Below are 16,311 nucleotides of genomic sequence, written 5' to 3' on the forward strand. Positions count from 1 at the left end.
CTTGGGGAGCTGTGGAAGATGCTCCTGGCACCCTTCCTGGCCTCTCACTTCCCCTCCCCAGGGCAATTAGTACCTGGCCATCACTCCCTTTGTGGGTACCAGGCCTTATTCTGGCTGGGAAAGACTGACTTGGGAAACTCTTCTACAGCATGCCCATCTTCCAGAATTTGTCCTCCAGGCAAAAGCAACTTGGGACAATGAAAGTACTGTAAAAAACAATTGAGGTGGACAGACTGGGGCAAAGGCTTAACCTGCTTCAAGTCCTGAACTGGAAGACCCAGGACAGGGAGAAGATTTGTTACATGGGAAGTAGAGGGAGCATTCAGATTCCTATAAACAGGGGAATTCCTAAGACCACTAGCAAGCACAAGCCCAGGACAAGACACAGGCCCAGAAAAGTAAGAAAGGACCCTGTATTTTGCATTCACCTTGGGCTGACCTTCTTGATAGGAGAGTTAAACTCTGATGGAAAGTACCAGTCAATGTAAAGCCAATTTACAAAGATGATGAAAAGTGTTGGTTTTGTTAGGTCCTGACACTCGAGAAAATCTGCCATATCTCCAGCTGTTTACAAACTCAAGAAACAGGTATCTCAGGGATGTCAGCCTTTTAAAATATTAAAATGTACAGTGTGCAAAAAAATTTTTAAGAAGATTACAAGCAAAGAAACAGGAAATGATGGCCTATCCAAAGGAAGAGGATAAAAGCTCAGACAACATCAACAAAGAAGAAGAGACTGTGAGCATACCAGATAAAGACTTTAAAAATATTATCTTCAGTATGCTCAAGAAGATGAAGGAGAGCACAGAGAAAGAACTAAAGGAAAACAATGAATGAACAATATGAGAATCTCAATGAAGAGATAGAAATTCTAAGTAGTAACCAACAGAACTATTGGAGTTGAAGACCACAATAACTGAAATGAAAAATTCCCAGGGCAGGGTTCAATAACAGGTTGGAGTAGGCAGATGAAAGAATCAGTGAACTTGAAGAGAAGCAATTGAGATGAGTCAGGCTGGCAGCGGACTTGGCCCAGTGGTTAGGGCGTCTGTCTACCACATGCGAGGTCCACAGTTCAAACCCCGGGCCCCCATGACCTGTGTGGAGCTGGCCCATGCGCAGTGCTGATGCGCGCAAGGAGTCCCATGCCACGCAGGGGTGTCCCCTGCATAGGGGAGCCCCACGCGCAATGAGTGCACCCCGTAAGGAAAGCCGCACAGCACGAAAGAAAGTGCAGCCTGCCCAGGAATGGCACTGCACACATGGAGAGCTGACACAACAAGATGACGCAACAAAAAGAAAACACAGATTCCCATGCTGCTGACAACAGAAGTGGACAAAGAAGATGCAGCAAATAGACAGAGAACAGAAAACCGGGGTGGAGGGGAAGGAGAGGGAAATAAAGAAAGAAAGAAAGAAATCTTTAAAAAAAGAAATGAGCCAGGCTGAAGAGCATAAAGAAAAAAGAATTATAAAAGGTGAAACCAGCCTAAGAGACCTCTGGGACACCATCAAAATACCAATATACCTATTATGGGAGTCTCAGAAAGAGAAAAGAGAAAGGGCCGATGGAATATTCAAAGAAAGAATGACAGAAAACTTCCCAAGCTTAGCAAAAGATGGGAATGTGTACACTCAAGAAGCTCAGAGAATACCAAATATGATAAACGTGGAGAGCAATACACCCTGTCATATACTGATCAAACAATCAAATGCCAAGAACAAGGAGGGAGCTTTAAACCTGCAAGAGAAAAGTGAAGTCCCAATTAGATTAAGTGACAATTTATCATCAGAAACCATGAAGGCAGGAAAGCAATGAGTCAAAATACTTAAAGACTGAAATAAAACAATTGCCAACGAAGAATTTTATATCTGGCAAGACTTTCCTTTAAAAATGAGGGAGATATGGTTAAATGAGTTACTTTTCTAGAACAGAAATTTATCCAGATAGTGATATGATAATGATTCAAATGCAAATCCGCCATGCACAAATTAAAAAGAACCAGGTTAACAAAAATATGTTATGCTTTTACCAGTAAATTCTGCATTGGTGATTTTGCTTAAACAAAACAATATTACTTGCCCCATTAACTTAATGTGGTCAATTTGAATTTTATTGTTTTGCTTACGTTTAACCTGTAAATTGATTTTGGTTTTATAGTTATATAAGAGCTATAAGATTAAGAAATGTAGTTTATACCTAGTTTATGATTGTACATAGTTATGTAAAATTATAATAAAAGTAATTTAAGCCAATAAAATGGTTCTATGTTTTACAAAATGAGGTAGCAATTAAGACATCACCAGATAAATAAAAGCTGAGGGAGTTCATCACCACTAGATCTGCCCTACAAGAAATGCTAAAGGCAGTTCTTCAAAGGAAAGAGAAAGGACACTGGACAGTGGTTTAAAGCAGTATAAGGAAATAAAGACCTCCAGTAACAGTAACCATTTGGATAATGATAAATGCTAATACTATTGTATTGTGTTTCTTAGTATGTAACTCCACTTCTTACTCCCAACAGGTGCTCAAATGCAAATGCATTAAAAAGTAATGACAGGGAAATAAAAAGACAAACAGCCCATTTAAAAAATGGGGAAAAGATTTGAATAGACACTTTTCCCAAGATGATATACAAATGGCTAAAAAACACATGAAAAAATGCTCAAAATCCCTAGCTATTAGGGAAATACAAATCAAAACAACAATGAGATACCATCTTACTTCCATAAGACTGGCAGCTATCAAAAAATCAGAAGACTACAATTGTTGGAGAGGATGTGGAGGAATGGGAACACTCATCCACTGCTGTGGGAATGCAGAAGAATCCAGTCATTCTGGAGGACAGTTTGGCAGTTTCTCAAAAAACTAGCTATAGATTTACCATATGACCCAGCAATTTCACTGGTGGGTATATACCCAGAAGATCTGAAAACAAGGACACAAACAGATATATGCACACCAGTGTTCATAGCAGCACTATTCACTATTGCCAAAAGTTGGAATCAACCCAAATGTCCATCAACATATTAATAGATAAATAAAATGTGGTATATACATACAATGGAATACTACTCAGCTATAAGAACAAATACAGTACAAACACATGTGATAACATGGATGAATCTTGAGAACCTTATGTTGAGTGAAGCAACCCAGGCATTGAAGGACAAATACTACATGACCTCTCTGATATGAAATAAGTAAACCAAGCTGTCTCAGAGAGCTGGAGACTGGATGATAAACTTTAAGGTAGTTGGAGGGTAGAGGAAGGTTGTGAGCTGACAGCTACTTGGGTGAAATCTATGATAAGCTGGAGGTAAGTATTTGTACAGGGAAGGGATAAAATGGGGGCATAGGGATAACTTAGGGTGGGGCTGCATGGGTTTTAGGGGTGCTAGGGATGGGCGGATGGGTCAGATTGCCCAAGAAATTGGGGAGAGGGTGAGGGGAACATTTGATTATGGGAGATTGTCAGGTATGTGTTTGAAATTGTGGTGCAGAGAAAACTCTTTAGAGAATGTAATATAGAAGATTGCCTGTTTGGGATGCTTAAGTGGGGTGGGGGGCATCTGTCACAGGGCAAGTTTCAGGGGAGTGTGTGGGTGCTCATTTTGTCATAGTGGATTATATCATTGGGTGGAGACCCATACAATGAGAGTGAAGGTATACCCACATCCTGGGGAGGACTGATGTTCTCAAACAGAGGGAATTGTGTCTCTTGAGAGAATCGGTGGCTCCCAATGGGTTAGGGCAGTCAAGTATGTCAAGCCCTCAACATTTTTGCAAGTATCTCTGAATATAGTCCCTCAAGTAATGAAGATTGATTGTCATGGTGGGCCCTGAGGGGAGGGGGAAAGAGGTGTTGAATACATGGAATCAGGGTAACTGTGGGGCAATGGAAATGTTCCACAAGATCATGCCATGGTGGATATAGGTCATGTTAAATTACACCAAAAATGTATAAAAGTCTATAGGCTAAAATGTAAACCATAATGTAAAACATAAGATAACTAGAAATTAGAAAATTATATAGTCTAAAATATAAACCATAATGTAAACCCAAATGGAACCATGTTTGAAAGCTATTGTTTCAATATCTGTACATTAGCTGCAGCAAATATTATATGAACATGTAAAAAGATCACTGTTGGGGAAGGGACAAAGGGTTTGATGTTTGATATGTGGGAGTACCATATATTGTATATGTGAATTACTTTTATCTAAAACTTATATCAAGAGAAACTTAATAATCAGGAAAAAAAGAAAAGAAAGGAGGTAGACACTGAGGAAGAAATAGAAGAAATTGCCTTGCCACTGTACATACAGGGCAACACCTGTAGCAGTGATGAAAGGCAAAATGTCAAAAACAAAGCTTTTTCATTTTTTCATTTCTTTGATACCCCAATTTATTTTTCCTTTATTTAATTTTTCTAAATTTCTGTGTATTCTATATCTAACTTTTAAACCCATCACTATATTCCATTTTTCTGTTAAGGGAACCTGGCAATATATTGGGCTTCCTTTTTGAAGAAGTTTTGGACTACAGAGAGGTTCAACTATGAAGGGGGAGAAGCACTTGTGTGGGGTGTCATTGGTGGGCTGCGTATGGTTGGGAGGGAGTTCTCCAGGGCATGTATACAGGGTACATAGAAAGGTTTGGATATTTTCATAGTAGTTTCAGTTGGAAACGACAGCTGAGAGAGTGCTGAATTCCTGACCAGGGGAGCTCTATCACATTCCCCAATGGAACAACAACAATCCCCCAAGTACAATGGCAAAACCAAGAAAGAAGGATGGTCCAACAAAGAGCCCTTGATACTGATGACTATGCTTATGATACTGTGTGCCTGAATTTTTTAACTAGGCCTAGAACTGCAGGGTGCAGCTAAGAGTTACCTCCTGAGAGCCTCCATGTTGCTCAAATGTGGACACACTCTAAGCCAATCTCAGCATATAGATGCATTGCCTTCCCCCCAACGTGGGACATGACTCCCCGGGATGAGCCTCCCTGGCACCAAGGGATTACTACCAAGCACCAGCTGATGATGTAACTACAAAAAGACCATGAACAAAGAGGTCAACTCAGACCAGCAGAATATCTCAGCCTACATGTAATATCAGGTGTTAAAAACTGCTTTTTGACTTTGGATAAAAAGGGAGAAATGGAAAGGACAAGTGAGTTTATATGGCTAAGAGTCTCAAAAAAGAGTTGGGAGGTCATCAGGGGGTAATGCTTATGCATGCCTCAGCAGGGTCCCAGAGACAGCCAAGGTAGATGGAAACCTAGGTGCTGGTTCTCCTGAGGGCTGCAGTGACCCACAGGTTCTGTTGTCAAGGCAGATGACTCTGGAGTTCGGGGCCATGTCCGTTGGCCCTATTTTGGAGTTTGTGTTCCTGAGTGTGATGGAGTTGAACTCAGATATAACTTTTCTTCACATGCCTCCTCTGTCACTTTTACCGGACCTGTGGTTCAGGAGACCTGAATCTCTGAACTGTCCATGTGACGGCCAGGCCCTGGGCCTCAGCAGATTTGCAGCTCCTACCCTCTGGTTTCTTGGACTTACCCTGGCCAGCTGACAGGGAAGTGAAGAGGGTCAACCACCATACCAGGGAGCCAAGGGTGCCTACAGCTGCAAGCAGGAGAATTGCATCCATCATCCATGTGGAATCTAAACCCCTTCTTGATGTAGAGGGGCCTGGACATAACCATGCCAGGTACACAAGATGGAGGAATAGAGTATAGATTAGAGAGGACTTACTGGTGCTCTGCTAGGGAACTATTGTGATTAGTAAGGGAAGAAATTGTAGTAGTGATGTGCAGAGGGTGGCCATGGTGGCTGCTGATGGTTGGGAGAGGGAAGAAGAGATATGGTTTGGGGGCATTTTCAGGATCTGGAGTTGTCCTAAGTGGTGCTGCAGGGATGGATGCTGGACGTTGTGTGTCCTGTCGTGGCCCACTGGTTGGACTGGGGTAGAGTGTGGACTACAATGTGGACCACTATCCATGTGCTGCAGTGGTTCTCCAGAATGTATTCACCGGGTAGAGTGGATGTGCCACAATGATGGAAGAGTTTGTTGATGTGGGAGGGGTGACATGGGTGGGGTGGAGGGTATATGGAGACCTCATATTTTTTTAATGTGACATTTAAAAGAAAATAAGGAAGAAGAAAAAAAGTAATGACAAAGCTCCTGGCTGGAAGCCTGCACTCAGACTCGATCTTCCTCAGCTGGGTTCAAACCTGGGTGCCAGCAGGATGCCAGCTTGCCACTCTTCTCTCATGGACCCCAACACCAGAGTCAGTGGAAACACAGCACTGTTACCTATCAGAGGTCAGTTCAAAGGACCCACCCCTAGAAAGACAAAAGATACAAATATTGTGAATGAGGCCATTACTTCAAGACCGATGTCTTCTTCAAAAACTAGGAAATTAAGAGTGAAGCTGACAAGAACATGATATATATAACGCTTTACATTTTTGAGCATCTAAAGAAACTCTAAAAGAGTGATTCTAAAAGCCAAGGTGAAAAAGAAATGCATACAGCAGGAATCACTAATTTTCCTTTCCTGGAGAGCCCAGTTTTCCACTTAATGGAATTTATACTAAACCTGCAAACGAACGAAAGATGAAGTAATGAGGGCCTACTTACAACAGTTAAGGCAAGAGACTGGACTGAGACTTTGTGAAAATGGTTTTGACCCCCAGAATGATAAACCTAGCAAATGGTGGACTTGCTCTGTGAAGAGAGAGTTCTTGAACAAGAGTGTTTCAGGACCTGGACAGTAAAGGGAACCTGGGCAACCATGACTTCGCAACCACAGGCAGCATTTCACAGCGAGATGTATACAGTTCTTTGCCTTTATAGTTTTGTACAGAAAAGAGAAGAGAGCACTTGAATAACCCTTTATCAGGAACTTGGGTGGGGAAGGGAGGAGTGAATTGTAGAATGGCAATCTGAAATTTTTTGCAGTATTAAGCTAGTGCTTAATAATAATAATAATAAAGAAATTCCTAACATGAAAAAAAAAGTAATGACAAATCTATGGTTTGGGGCATACAATAAACTCAAAAATAGTAGATTCATACAATGTGTCTTACCCAACCATAAGAGACAGAAGCTATATATGCATAACAGAAAAATGAGAAAATTCACAAACATGTGGTAATTGAACAATGCACTCTTAAACAGCCAATGGATTAAAGATGAAATCATAAGGGCAATTAGGAAATATCTTGCAGCAAATGAAAATGAAAATACAACATACCAAAACTTAAATAATATAGCAAAATTACTAAATGCCATGTTAAAAAAATAAAAAAATGTTCAAATCAGAGGCCTAACCTCATAACTGGGAGAACTAGAAAAAGAAGAACCAACTAAATGGAAAGCAATCAGGAAGAAGAAAATATCAAAGATTAGAGAAGAGATAAATAAATTAGAGAATAAAAAGCAATAAAGGGACTCAGCAAAAACAAAAGTTGGTTATTTAAAAAGATCAATAAAATTGATAAGCCTTTAGCTAGACTAATGAAGAAAAGAAGAATGGATACAAATAATTAAAATCAGAAATGAAAAGGGGGGCATTACTACCTCCACTGAAATAGAAAGGACTAAAGGAGGATACAATGAACAGCTGTGAACCAACAAATTAAATAACTACCTACGTTGACTCAAGAAGAAATAGAAATCTCAACAAACCAATAACTAATAAAGAAATTGAATCAGTAATTTTAAAAATCATCCAAGGGAAAAAAGTCTAGGACCACATGGCTTCACAGGGGAATTTTATCAAACATTGCAAGAAGAATTAACCTGAGTCCTGCTCAAACTCTCCCAAAAAAAATTGAAGAAGAGAGTACACTCCCTAATTCATTTTCTGAGTCCAACATCATGACTTCATACCAAAGCAAGAGAAAGATACCACAAGAAAAATATTTACAGACCAATATATATTTTGAGTACAGATACAAAAATCCTCAACAAAATAAGAGCAAACTGAATCCAATAGCAAATTCAAGAAATTACATAACATGATCAAGTGGGATTTATCCCAGGTATGCAAGGGTGGTTCAACACAGGAATTAATTATTGTAATACATCACATTAACAGAATGAAGGAGAAAAAGGAAAACATGTGCATCTCAATTGACACAGCAAAGGCAATTAACAAAATCCAGCACCACTTCTTGATGAAAAACAAGTAGAAACTAGGAATAGAAGGAATATTCCTCAATATGATAAAAGGCATATATGAAAAACCTAGAATCAACACCATACATAATGGCGAAACACAGACAGCTTTCTCTCTAGGAAAAACAAGGATGCCCACTCTCACCTCTGTTTTTCAACATTGTACTGGAAGTTCTACCCAGAGCAATTAGGCAAGAGAAAGAAATAAAAGGCATCCAAATTGGAAAGGAAGAAATAAAACACTCCCTATTTCCTGATGACATGATCCTATATAAAGAAAATCCTGAAAAATCCACAACAAAGCTCTTAGAACTAATATGACTTCAACAAAGTGGCAGGGTACAAGATCAACACCTAAAAATCAGTCATGTTTCTATACACTAGAAATGAACAACCTGAAAAGAAAATCAAGAAAACTGTTTCATTTACAATAGCAACAAAAAGAATCAAATACCTAGGAATAAATTTAACCAAGGATGTAGAGGACTTGTACACAAAAAACTACAAAACATTTCTAAAATAAATCAAAGACCTAAATAAATGGAAGGGCTTTCCATGGTCACGGATTGCAAGACAAAATATTGTTAATATGTCAATTCTACCCAAAGCAATTTACAGATTCAATGCAATCCCAATCAAAATTCCAATACCCTTCTTTGCAGAAAAGGAAAAGCTAATGATCAAATTTATGTGGAAGTTAAAGGGCCCCAATTAGCCAAAGCCATCTTGAAAAAGAACAAAGTAGGAGGATTCTCACTTTCTGATCTTAAAACTTATTCCAAAGCCACAGTAATCAAAATCACATGGTACTGGCACAAAAACAAACATATAGACCAGCGGAATTGAATTGAGTGTTCAGAAACATACCCTCGCATTAATGATCAATGGATTTTTGACAAGGGAACAAAGACCACTCAATTGAGAAAGAATAGACTTCAACAAATGTTGCTGGGCTATCTGGATCTCCATTTGCAAAAGAATAGATGTGGATGCTTACCTCACACCATAAACAAAAATCAACTCAAAATGGATCAAAGACCCATATCTAAGATCAATAAGTATAAAACTCCTAGAAGAAAATGTAGAAGAAAAGTATTCTTCAGGACTTTGTATTAGGAAATGGTTTCTTAGACTTTATATCCAAAGCACAAGCAAAAAAGAAATAATAGATAAACGGGACCTCAACAAAATTAAAAACTTTTGAGCATCAAAGGACTTTATCCTGTAAGTAAATTGACAACTTGCACAATGGGAGAAAATATTGGGAAATCACACATCTCATAAGGGTTTAGTAGCCAGAATATATAAGGAAATCCTTTAACCCAACTACAAAAAGACAAACAACCCAACTAAAAATTGGGTGAGGAGAGGTTTAGTGCTCAGTGGTTGAGCTCATGCTTCACAGGTATGAGGTCCCAGGTTCAATCCCCAGTAATTCCCCCTGCCCCTCCCCCCAAAAAATTGAGCAAAATCTTGAATAGACAGTTCTCCAAAGAAGACATACAAATGGCAAAAAAGCACATGAAATGATTCTCCACATCATTGGCCACTGAAACCACAATGAGATACCATTTCACATTCACTAGAATGGCTACTATTAAAACATGAAAAATTACAAGTGTTGAAGAGGAAATAAAAACATTTATTCATTGCTGTTGAGAATACAAAATGGTAGAGCCGCTGTGGAAAACAGTTTGATGGGCTCCTCAGAAAGTATAGAATTACCATATGACTCAGCAACCCCACTACTAGGCATGTATCCAAATGGATTGAAAGCAGGGACTTGAACAGATATTTTTACACTGATGATCATAACAACATTATTCACAACTGTCAAAAGATGGAAGCAACCCAAGTATCCATAAATCAATAAATGGATAAACAAAATGAGGAATATACACACAAAGGAATATTATTCAGTTCTAAAAGGAAAGAAGCTCTGATACATGTGACAACATGGATGAACTTGGATGACATCATGTTGATGGAAATATACCAAAAACACAACATGGCAAATATTGCATAAAATAATGAAATAATTAGAATAAGCAAACTCATGGAGTCAGAATCTAGAATATAGGGTACGATGGGACAGGGTGAGGGCACAGTTAAGAATAGGGAATTAAGACTTAAAATATAATGTTTCTATATGGCATGATGGAAAATTTTATTAATGGATAGTGGTGACAGTAGCACAACATAGTGAATATAATTAAAAGCACTGAATTATATATTTGAATGTGGTTAAAAGGGAAATTTTAGGTTGTATATATGTAATTAGAATAAAAAATTTTTTAAACCCATGAAACTGTATGACATAAACAGTAAACCCTAAGTTAAACCATGGACTATGGTTAATAGTACAATTATAAAAATATGACTTATCAATTGTAACAAATGCTCCTCACAAATGCAGGGTGTTAACAGGGCAATATATAAGGACCCTGTTTTTTAATGCATAATTTGTCTGTAACCCCACAACTCTTTTAATAAAAAAAGATAACTTAGTGTCAATTAAACACTACATGATTTTTCCTTGTGCATCACATAAAAATCAATTGCTGACTGTGCAGTATTTCATCTTTGCTTCCAAGATATCTCAGTGAACTCTTCACCTGTTCTTGGCTATAGGCTGAGATGTTTTCTTCTGTAACACTGTGAATTAACAGGATTTACCTGGCTAGAAGAACCCTTGTGCAGTGCTGGCAGGAGCCATAGAAGCCATTGTTAAGTTTTGTCTTAAGACAAACTCTCTCCCCTGTTACCCTTCTATCCACTCCTTGGTGGCCCTTCCCTCTCTTCTTGCCCCCAAAAGCATTGCATGGCTCTTGGGTTCATTACACTCACTTCTGAGAATAATTATGACAATACCTTCACACCAAAGACGAAGTTCTTCAGAGGGAGTTTTGCATGCAGACATGTAAGTGCATTTTTCTACAGAGAGAACTCCTGGTTTACATTAGATTTATATCTTTTAACTCTTCAGTAAATAGAGAGTAAAGGGTCAAATTGTTTCTGGAAATATATTTACCAAGACTTTCTTTCTGAGCAATTTTAAATCCATGTAGTAAATCACAGCCATGTGCCACCAGGTAATGGTATGGTTTGTTGGTTCGTTTGTTTTTTCCACATTGAATCATTTGCCAGCTCCTGACATCCTTTGAAATACTTTTCTCAGTCACCCACTTCCAATGATTATACTACATGCAAAATCAACTTCCAGCTCCCTGCTCTTTGCCCTCCCTGCCACAACATTTTAATTTTTGGATCCCTTAATCTAGTATCCTTATCTAGTATCTTATTATATCACTGTCCACAAACCTTGTCATATCTTTAACTGTCATTCCCCAACTAAGAGTCCACTGTCCATTTTTATCCCTCCCTACATAGAACCAATGCTCCCTTACCCCGTTTTCTGTCAAACCCACCTTGCAATACTCCAAAGCTGGTTGAGGCCAACTCTCCTCCTGCTCTGAACTGCATCTGAGAAGCAGACCACAGTGGAAAAGCACTAACTTTGTTAACCTAACCTGCAAAGTAGGGCAGGGGATCCTTTAGCACAACCTGGAAGCCTTACTTACCCAATCTCTGAAATAATATTTTATAGTTTTTTCTTCTATTCTTAACATCTCAAACTCCTCCCACACTTAACTCTTAGCTCTCATTTCTCTAAGAAAGTAGAATCACTCAGAAGAGAATCATCTCCTCCTTCTACCAACAAAGCCACAAGCCACTGAACTACCTACCTCTGTATTCATGTACTCTAGCAGCCCCATTGTTAAGTAGGTCAAATTTCCCACTTTAATGGATGGCCATACTTCCACTGTGCATTGTATGCTATTCTTTCTCAGCTCTTCAAGTATTTAGTCCTTCAAGAACATACTCATTTTCACTACCCTATTATCTCACATTCTCTACTCAACTTATTCTTATTGGGTTTTTATATTCACCCTTTCAATGAAATCTATCTTGTTAACTTCTCCAGTGACCTCCATGCAGCCAAATCCTGTGGTCTCTGCAACATTTGATAGTTTAAACACTCCTTTCTTCTCTATTGCCATCTGCACATACCCTTATATACTGACACTTTTGATATTTAAGGAGAATTTCTGAGAAAATATTCTGGCACACAATGGTCTTCCAGTTTTCCTCCTCTCATTAGCTCCTTCTCAAACTGCTTTGCTGAATCATTCTCTTCCAAATTCCTAAATTTTAGATTCAAGACTAAGTCCTTGGCATCATTTTCATTTCTCTTACTCTGTAATTTATATACTCCAGCCCTATGGTTTAAAATACCACCTATATATTGATGGATCTCAAATATTTAGCTTCAGTCCTTATCTCCACACACACATCCCCATGCATTGTATTCCAGATTCATATATCTAATTGGCTACTTGAGATTTCCCTTTGCATATTTATTAGGTATTGTGATTGTTTGGAGATGTTTTTACCACAGAAAACCATGTTCTTAAAGCTAATCCATTCCTGTGGCTGTAAACCTATTTTAAGTAGGACATTTTAATGAGGTTACGTCACCAAAGCATGGCCCAGGGTGGGTCTTAATCCTCTCACTGGAGTCCTTTATATGAGAGGGAAATCCAGACAAAGAGAGAGAAAGCCAGAGAAGAAGCTGAAAGCAACAAAACCCAGAAGAGAAGGTAGAGAGCAGCAGAGCTACCGTGTGTCTTGCCATATGGCAGAAGAGTCAAGGATTGCCGGTAGCCAGTCTTAGGGAAGACAGCATTGCCTTGATGATGCCTTTATTTGGACGTTTTCCTAGCCTCAAAGTATAAGCTAACAGATTTCCATTTTTAAGTCAACCCATTTCATGGTATCTGCTTTCAGCAGCCTCACAAACTAAAACAGGCATCTCAAACTTGACATGTCCAAAACTTGACATCTTTTAGCTTCTTGGTCAGTCAGGATATTCGCTCTCAGGAGGCAAGTCTTCCTACTGAATGAGAACATGATCTTTGCCTTGTAATAAGAGAACTGGTTTTCTGGCAACATAAACTTCATACTTTACATAGCTAAGGACTGTCACAACATTTTTGTAAAATCAAAGCATTCTCAAATAGACACACATTTCACAACTCTGAGACAGGAGTGAAATTACGTACCTCAAAGTAGATGAATAGGGAGCCAGTCAGTGTGAAGGGTGGCAATAATACGGTGCAGAGAAATAGCCCTGGAAATCCATATCTATTTAGTTCATTAGCAGCTATTGCGATGATGGCTATCTAAATATAAAGCATAGCAAAGTGTCACTAAAATGTAATGATCTAAATTTTAGGCTGTTTTCCAAGAAGGTGGGAATTCATCTTGCCGATGTTCTTATTACCAGTTTGCACCTCATTCTATAAGCTAATATTAATATTGCCAACAATAAGTTTTCCTTTTTGCACAGTTAAACTCTATTGGTTTAACTATGAACTTTTAGAGAGACAGAACAGGGCTTCTCAAATTTTATTGTTTATACAAACTGGGGGTGGAGTAGGGATCTTGCTAAAACTCAAATTCTGATAAAGGGGTTATTTTTCACATATTAATCTGCATTTTTCTTTTTTCATTTCACTCATTTAGTGTTTAAGGAGAGATTCTGAGAAGTAAAATTTATGTGCATTTAAGATTTCAACAGATGCTAACAGATTATTTTTCAAAAAGATTGTGGCAATCTCTTCCCCCCAAAACCACTAGGTATTAGAGTGCACTTAATGGCACTCTTCATTAAAATAGGTATAAAATAAAATAAAAATAAATTATCAATGTACTTGTTTTAATTTGTATTTGAACAGCTATTAATGAGGTGGAGTATTTTTAATACTAATCATATGAGATTCCTGTTCATTTCATTTTCCCATTGATTACATGTTTGCTGTGATTGCAGCAGTTTTTAATAATTCTTTATGTTGTAGAGACAGGCACAAATTTTTTATCATATCTATTGTAAAGATATTTTATCAATATATTTTTGCAGTTAATTTTGGTATTTGGTTTTTATTTTATGTTTCTCAATATACTGTTAAATTTTTATTTAGTAAAATCTGACAATATTTTTTAATGCTTTAAAAATTGTCCTACACCAAGGTTATAAATATGTTTTCTTAATTTTTCTTTTTTCCAGATATTTTTATTTTTATAGTATAAGTCAGGAGTCTAGCTTCATTTTTTTCAGCTACCAAGCCAATTATATAAGATTAATTTGTTAAACAAACCATCATCTTCTTATTAAACTAAAATATAAATTCTCACACGTATTTGTCTCATGAGTCTCTACTCAGTTCCAGGGATATATTTATCTATTTCTGTGCCAACACAACACAATTTATTTTTAAAAGATCGTTTTGATTATTACATGGAGAATAGATTGTGGAAGGGAAGAGTAAAAGCAGGGAGACTAGTTACAGATCTGTTGCAATAATCCAGGTGAGAGATGATGAAAGCTTAGACAATGGTTGTACATTGAAGTTGGGAAGCAACAAGCAGACACAACAAATGTTTAGAGTTTAAGGAATTTGTGAATGGATTGAATGTGGGAAGAGACAGAAGAATCAAAGACGATTCTAGGATTTTGGCAAGAGCAACAAGCTGAGTGGGTTGTAGTGCAGTAACGTAATATAGTTAGAAAAGAAGAGGAATAAGTTTGAGGAGAAGGTATACCTCAACTATGTGATCATGGAGATGCTTTTTACATATTCAAGTGAAATTGTAAGTAAACTTTTGAGGTAGATGTCTATAACTCAGGGGAAAGATCAGAGCTGCAGACATGCTGGAGGTCATCAATCTATAGATGTTACATTCTCATAGATACAGCATGTTTTAAATATGTCTATGATTGTCTTAGAAAAATACAAATTTTCTAAAGAACAATATTAATTTACCATTCTGCTTAGTGCAGAGATTAAAATTTATGTTCCTAGATTTATGTAAAAATGAGTTAAAAAATAAAACAATGTGGACTATATACATACTTACAGTTAAAAAGAAAAATGACCAAATACCACTGTTTTTTCTTTCATTGCGAAAAATGAATGAAATCACATATGTCAAGAAAATAAGAGATGAAACATATCCAATAGAACACAAGATCTGGAAATAGAAATATTAAGTTTGGATAAAGTTAATGCTATATAGAAAAGTATTTCAAACTTTAACCTCAACTTTCCAAAACTATGCCTCAACACAGGTAATTTGAAGTTCTTTGGCTTAAGATTAATCATATTATTGCATTAATGAAAACCAACACATCCCTCTTGTCGTTTTTGCCACCTACCTCAATTGACAGGTTTTGAATTATAAATATAATCTCATCGGGGCTGAAAATGTAGTCCATTATTTGTATTAGAAGGAGGATCAAGAAATACACAGGACCATCCACCAGCGCCTGCCCAAACCAGTAAGCAGAAGGGTAGAGGCCTGAAATCCGTAGCTGGGAGTGAATTTTTTTCTGATAAAGAAATAAAAGAAACATCATGGGTCCTGAAAAATTGAGGTTTGAGACATTGCAAACACATAATCACAAAATCAGTTATTTCTGCTGTTATCTCTTTTATAAATACTGTGCTGACTCAGCAAATGCCACTGCCATTTGCCACACTCTGCTTCTGGGGATGGAAGCCTCAGGCCAAACCATTGATAATGGTGACCTAATTACCTAAAGGGAAAAGGCACCAGTGTCACTACCTCATGTTTCATCCTGGAATGAGAAAACACCGTTGCTTCCCAAAGCTATTATTTCTTTTGGCACTATGAAGACTTGAAAATTGCACAAAGGTTCAGTGGAAATAGTTTTACAATTTCCTGTAAAATTTTGAGTTTTATGTGGAACTCAACAGTACTTTTATAATTGGCATTTAATTTGAGATCTAAGAAATGGTTAACTAGTCAGTTTCATAAACAACTCTTTAGGATGGAACAAGCAAGACTTCCTTTAAAACATCACACTTTTTTATTGTCTTGAAGTAAGTTAAATTTTTCAAGATTACATCGTGAAAACTAGTGATAAATAAGACTGCCTTTAAAATCCTGCACTTTACCTATTTTCTTGAAGTAAGTCATAATGTTCCCTATAACACTGTGAAAACTAATGAGTGACTCACTATGAGCCTTATTGT

General features: G+C 37.6%; 1 protein-coding gene and 1 pseudogene across 7 annotated transcripts in view; one reads left to right on the forward strand and one right to left on the reverse strand.

Moving 5' to 3' along the window:
- LOC101424603 (ATP-binding cassette sub-family A member 9) overlaps positions 1 to 16,311 on the reverse strand; it is an 82,879-nt gene that overhangs the window by 17,756 nt on the left and 48,812 nt on the right. For all 7 annotated transcript variants that reach the window (XR_011646933.1, XM_071210781.1, XM_012525537.4 and 4 more), the window contains 3 exons: positions 15,471 to 15,644; positions 15,173 to 15,286; positions 13,318 to 13,437 (listed from right to left, as the gene is read on the reverse strand). Coding sequence is in view for 6 of the 7 variants with exons in the window: in XM_071210781.1 (XP_071066882.1) it covers positions 13,318 to 13,437; positions 15,173 to 15,286; positions 15,471 to 15,644 (408 nt within the window). In the remaining variant the exon portion in view is untranslated. The remainder of the gene's footprint in view (positions 1 to 13,317; positions 13,438 to 15,172; positions 15,287 to 15,470; positions 15,645 to 16,311) is intronic.
- On the forward strand, positions 6,173 to 6,789 carry LOC101425651 (actin-related protein 2/3 complex subunit 3 pseudogene; annotated as a pseudogene).

This window comes from Dasypus novemcinctus, chromosome 21 (assembly GCF_030445035.2).
Source record: "Dasypus novemcinctus isolate mDasNov1 chromosome 21, mDasNov1.1.hap2, whole genome shotgun sequence".
Classification (NCBI taxonomy): Eukaryota; Metazoa; Chordata; class Mammalia; order Cingulata; family Dasypodidae; genus Dasypus; species Dasypus novemcinctus.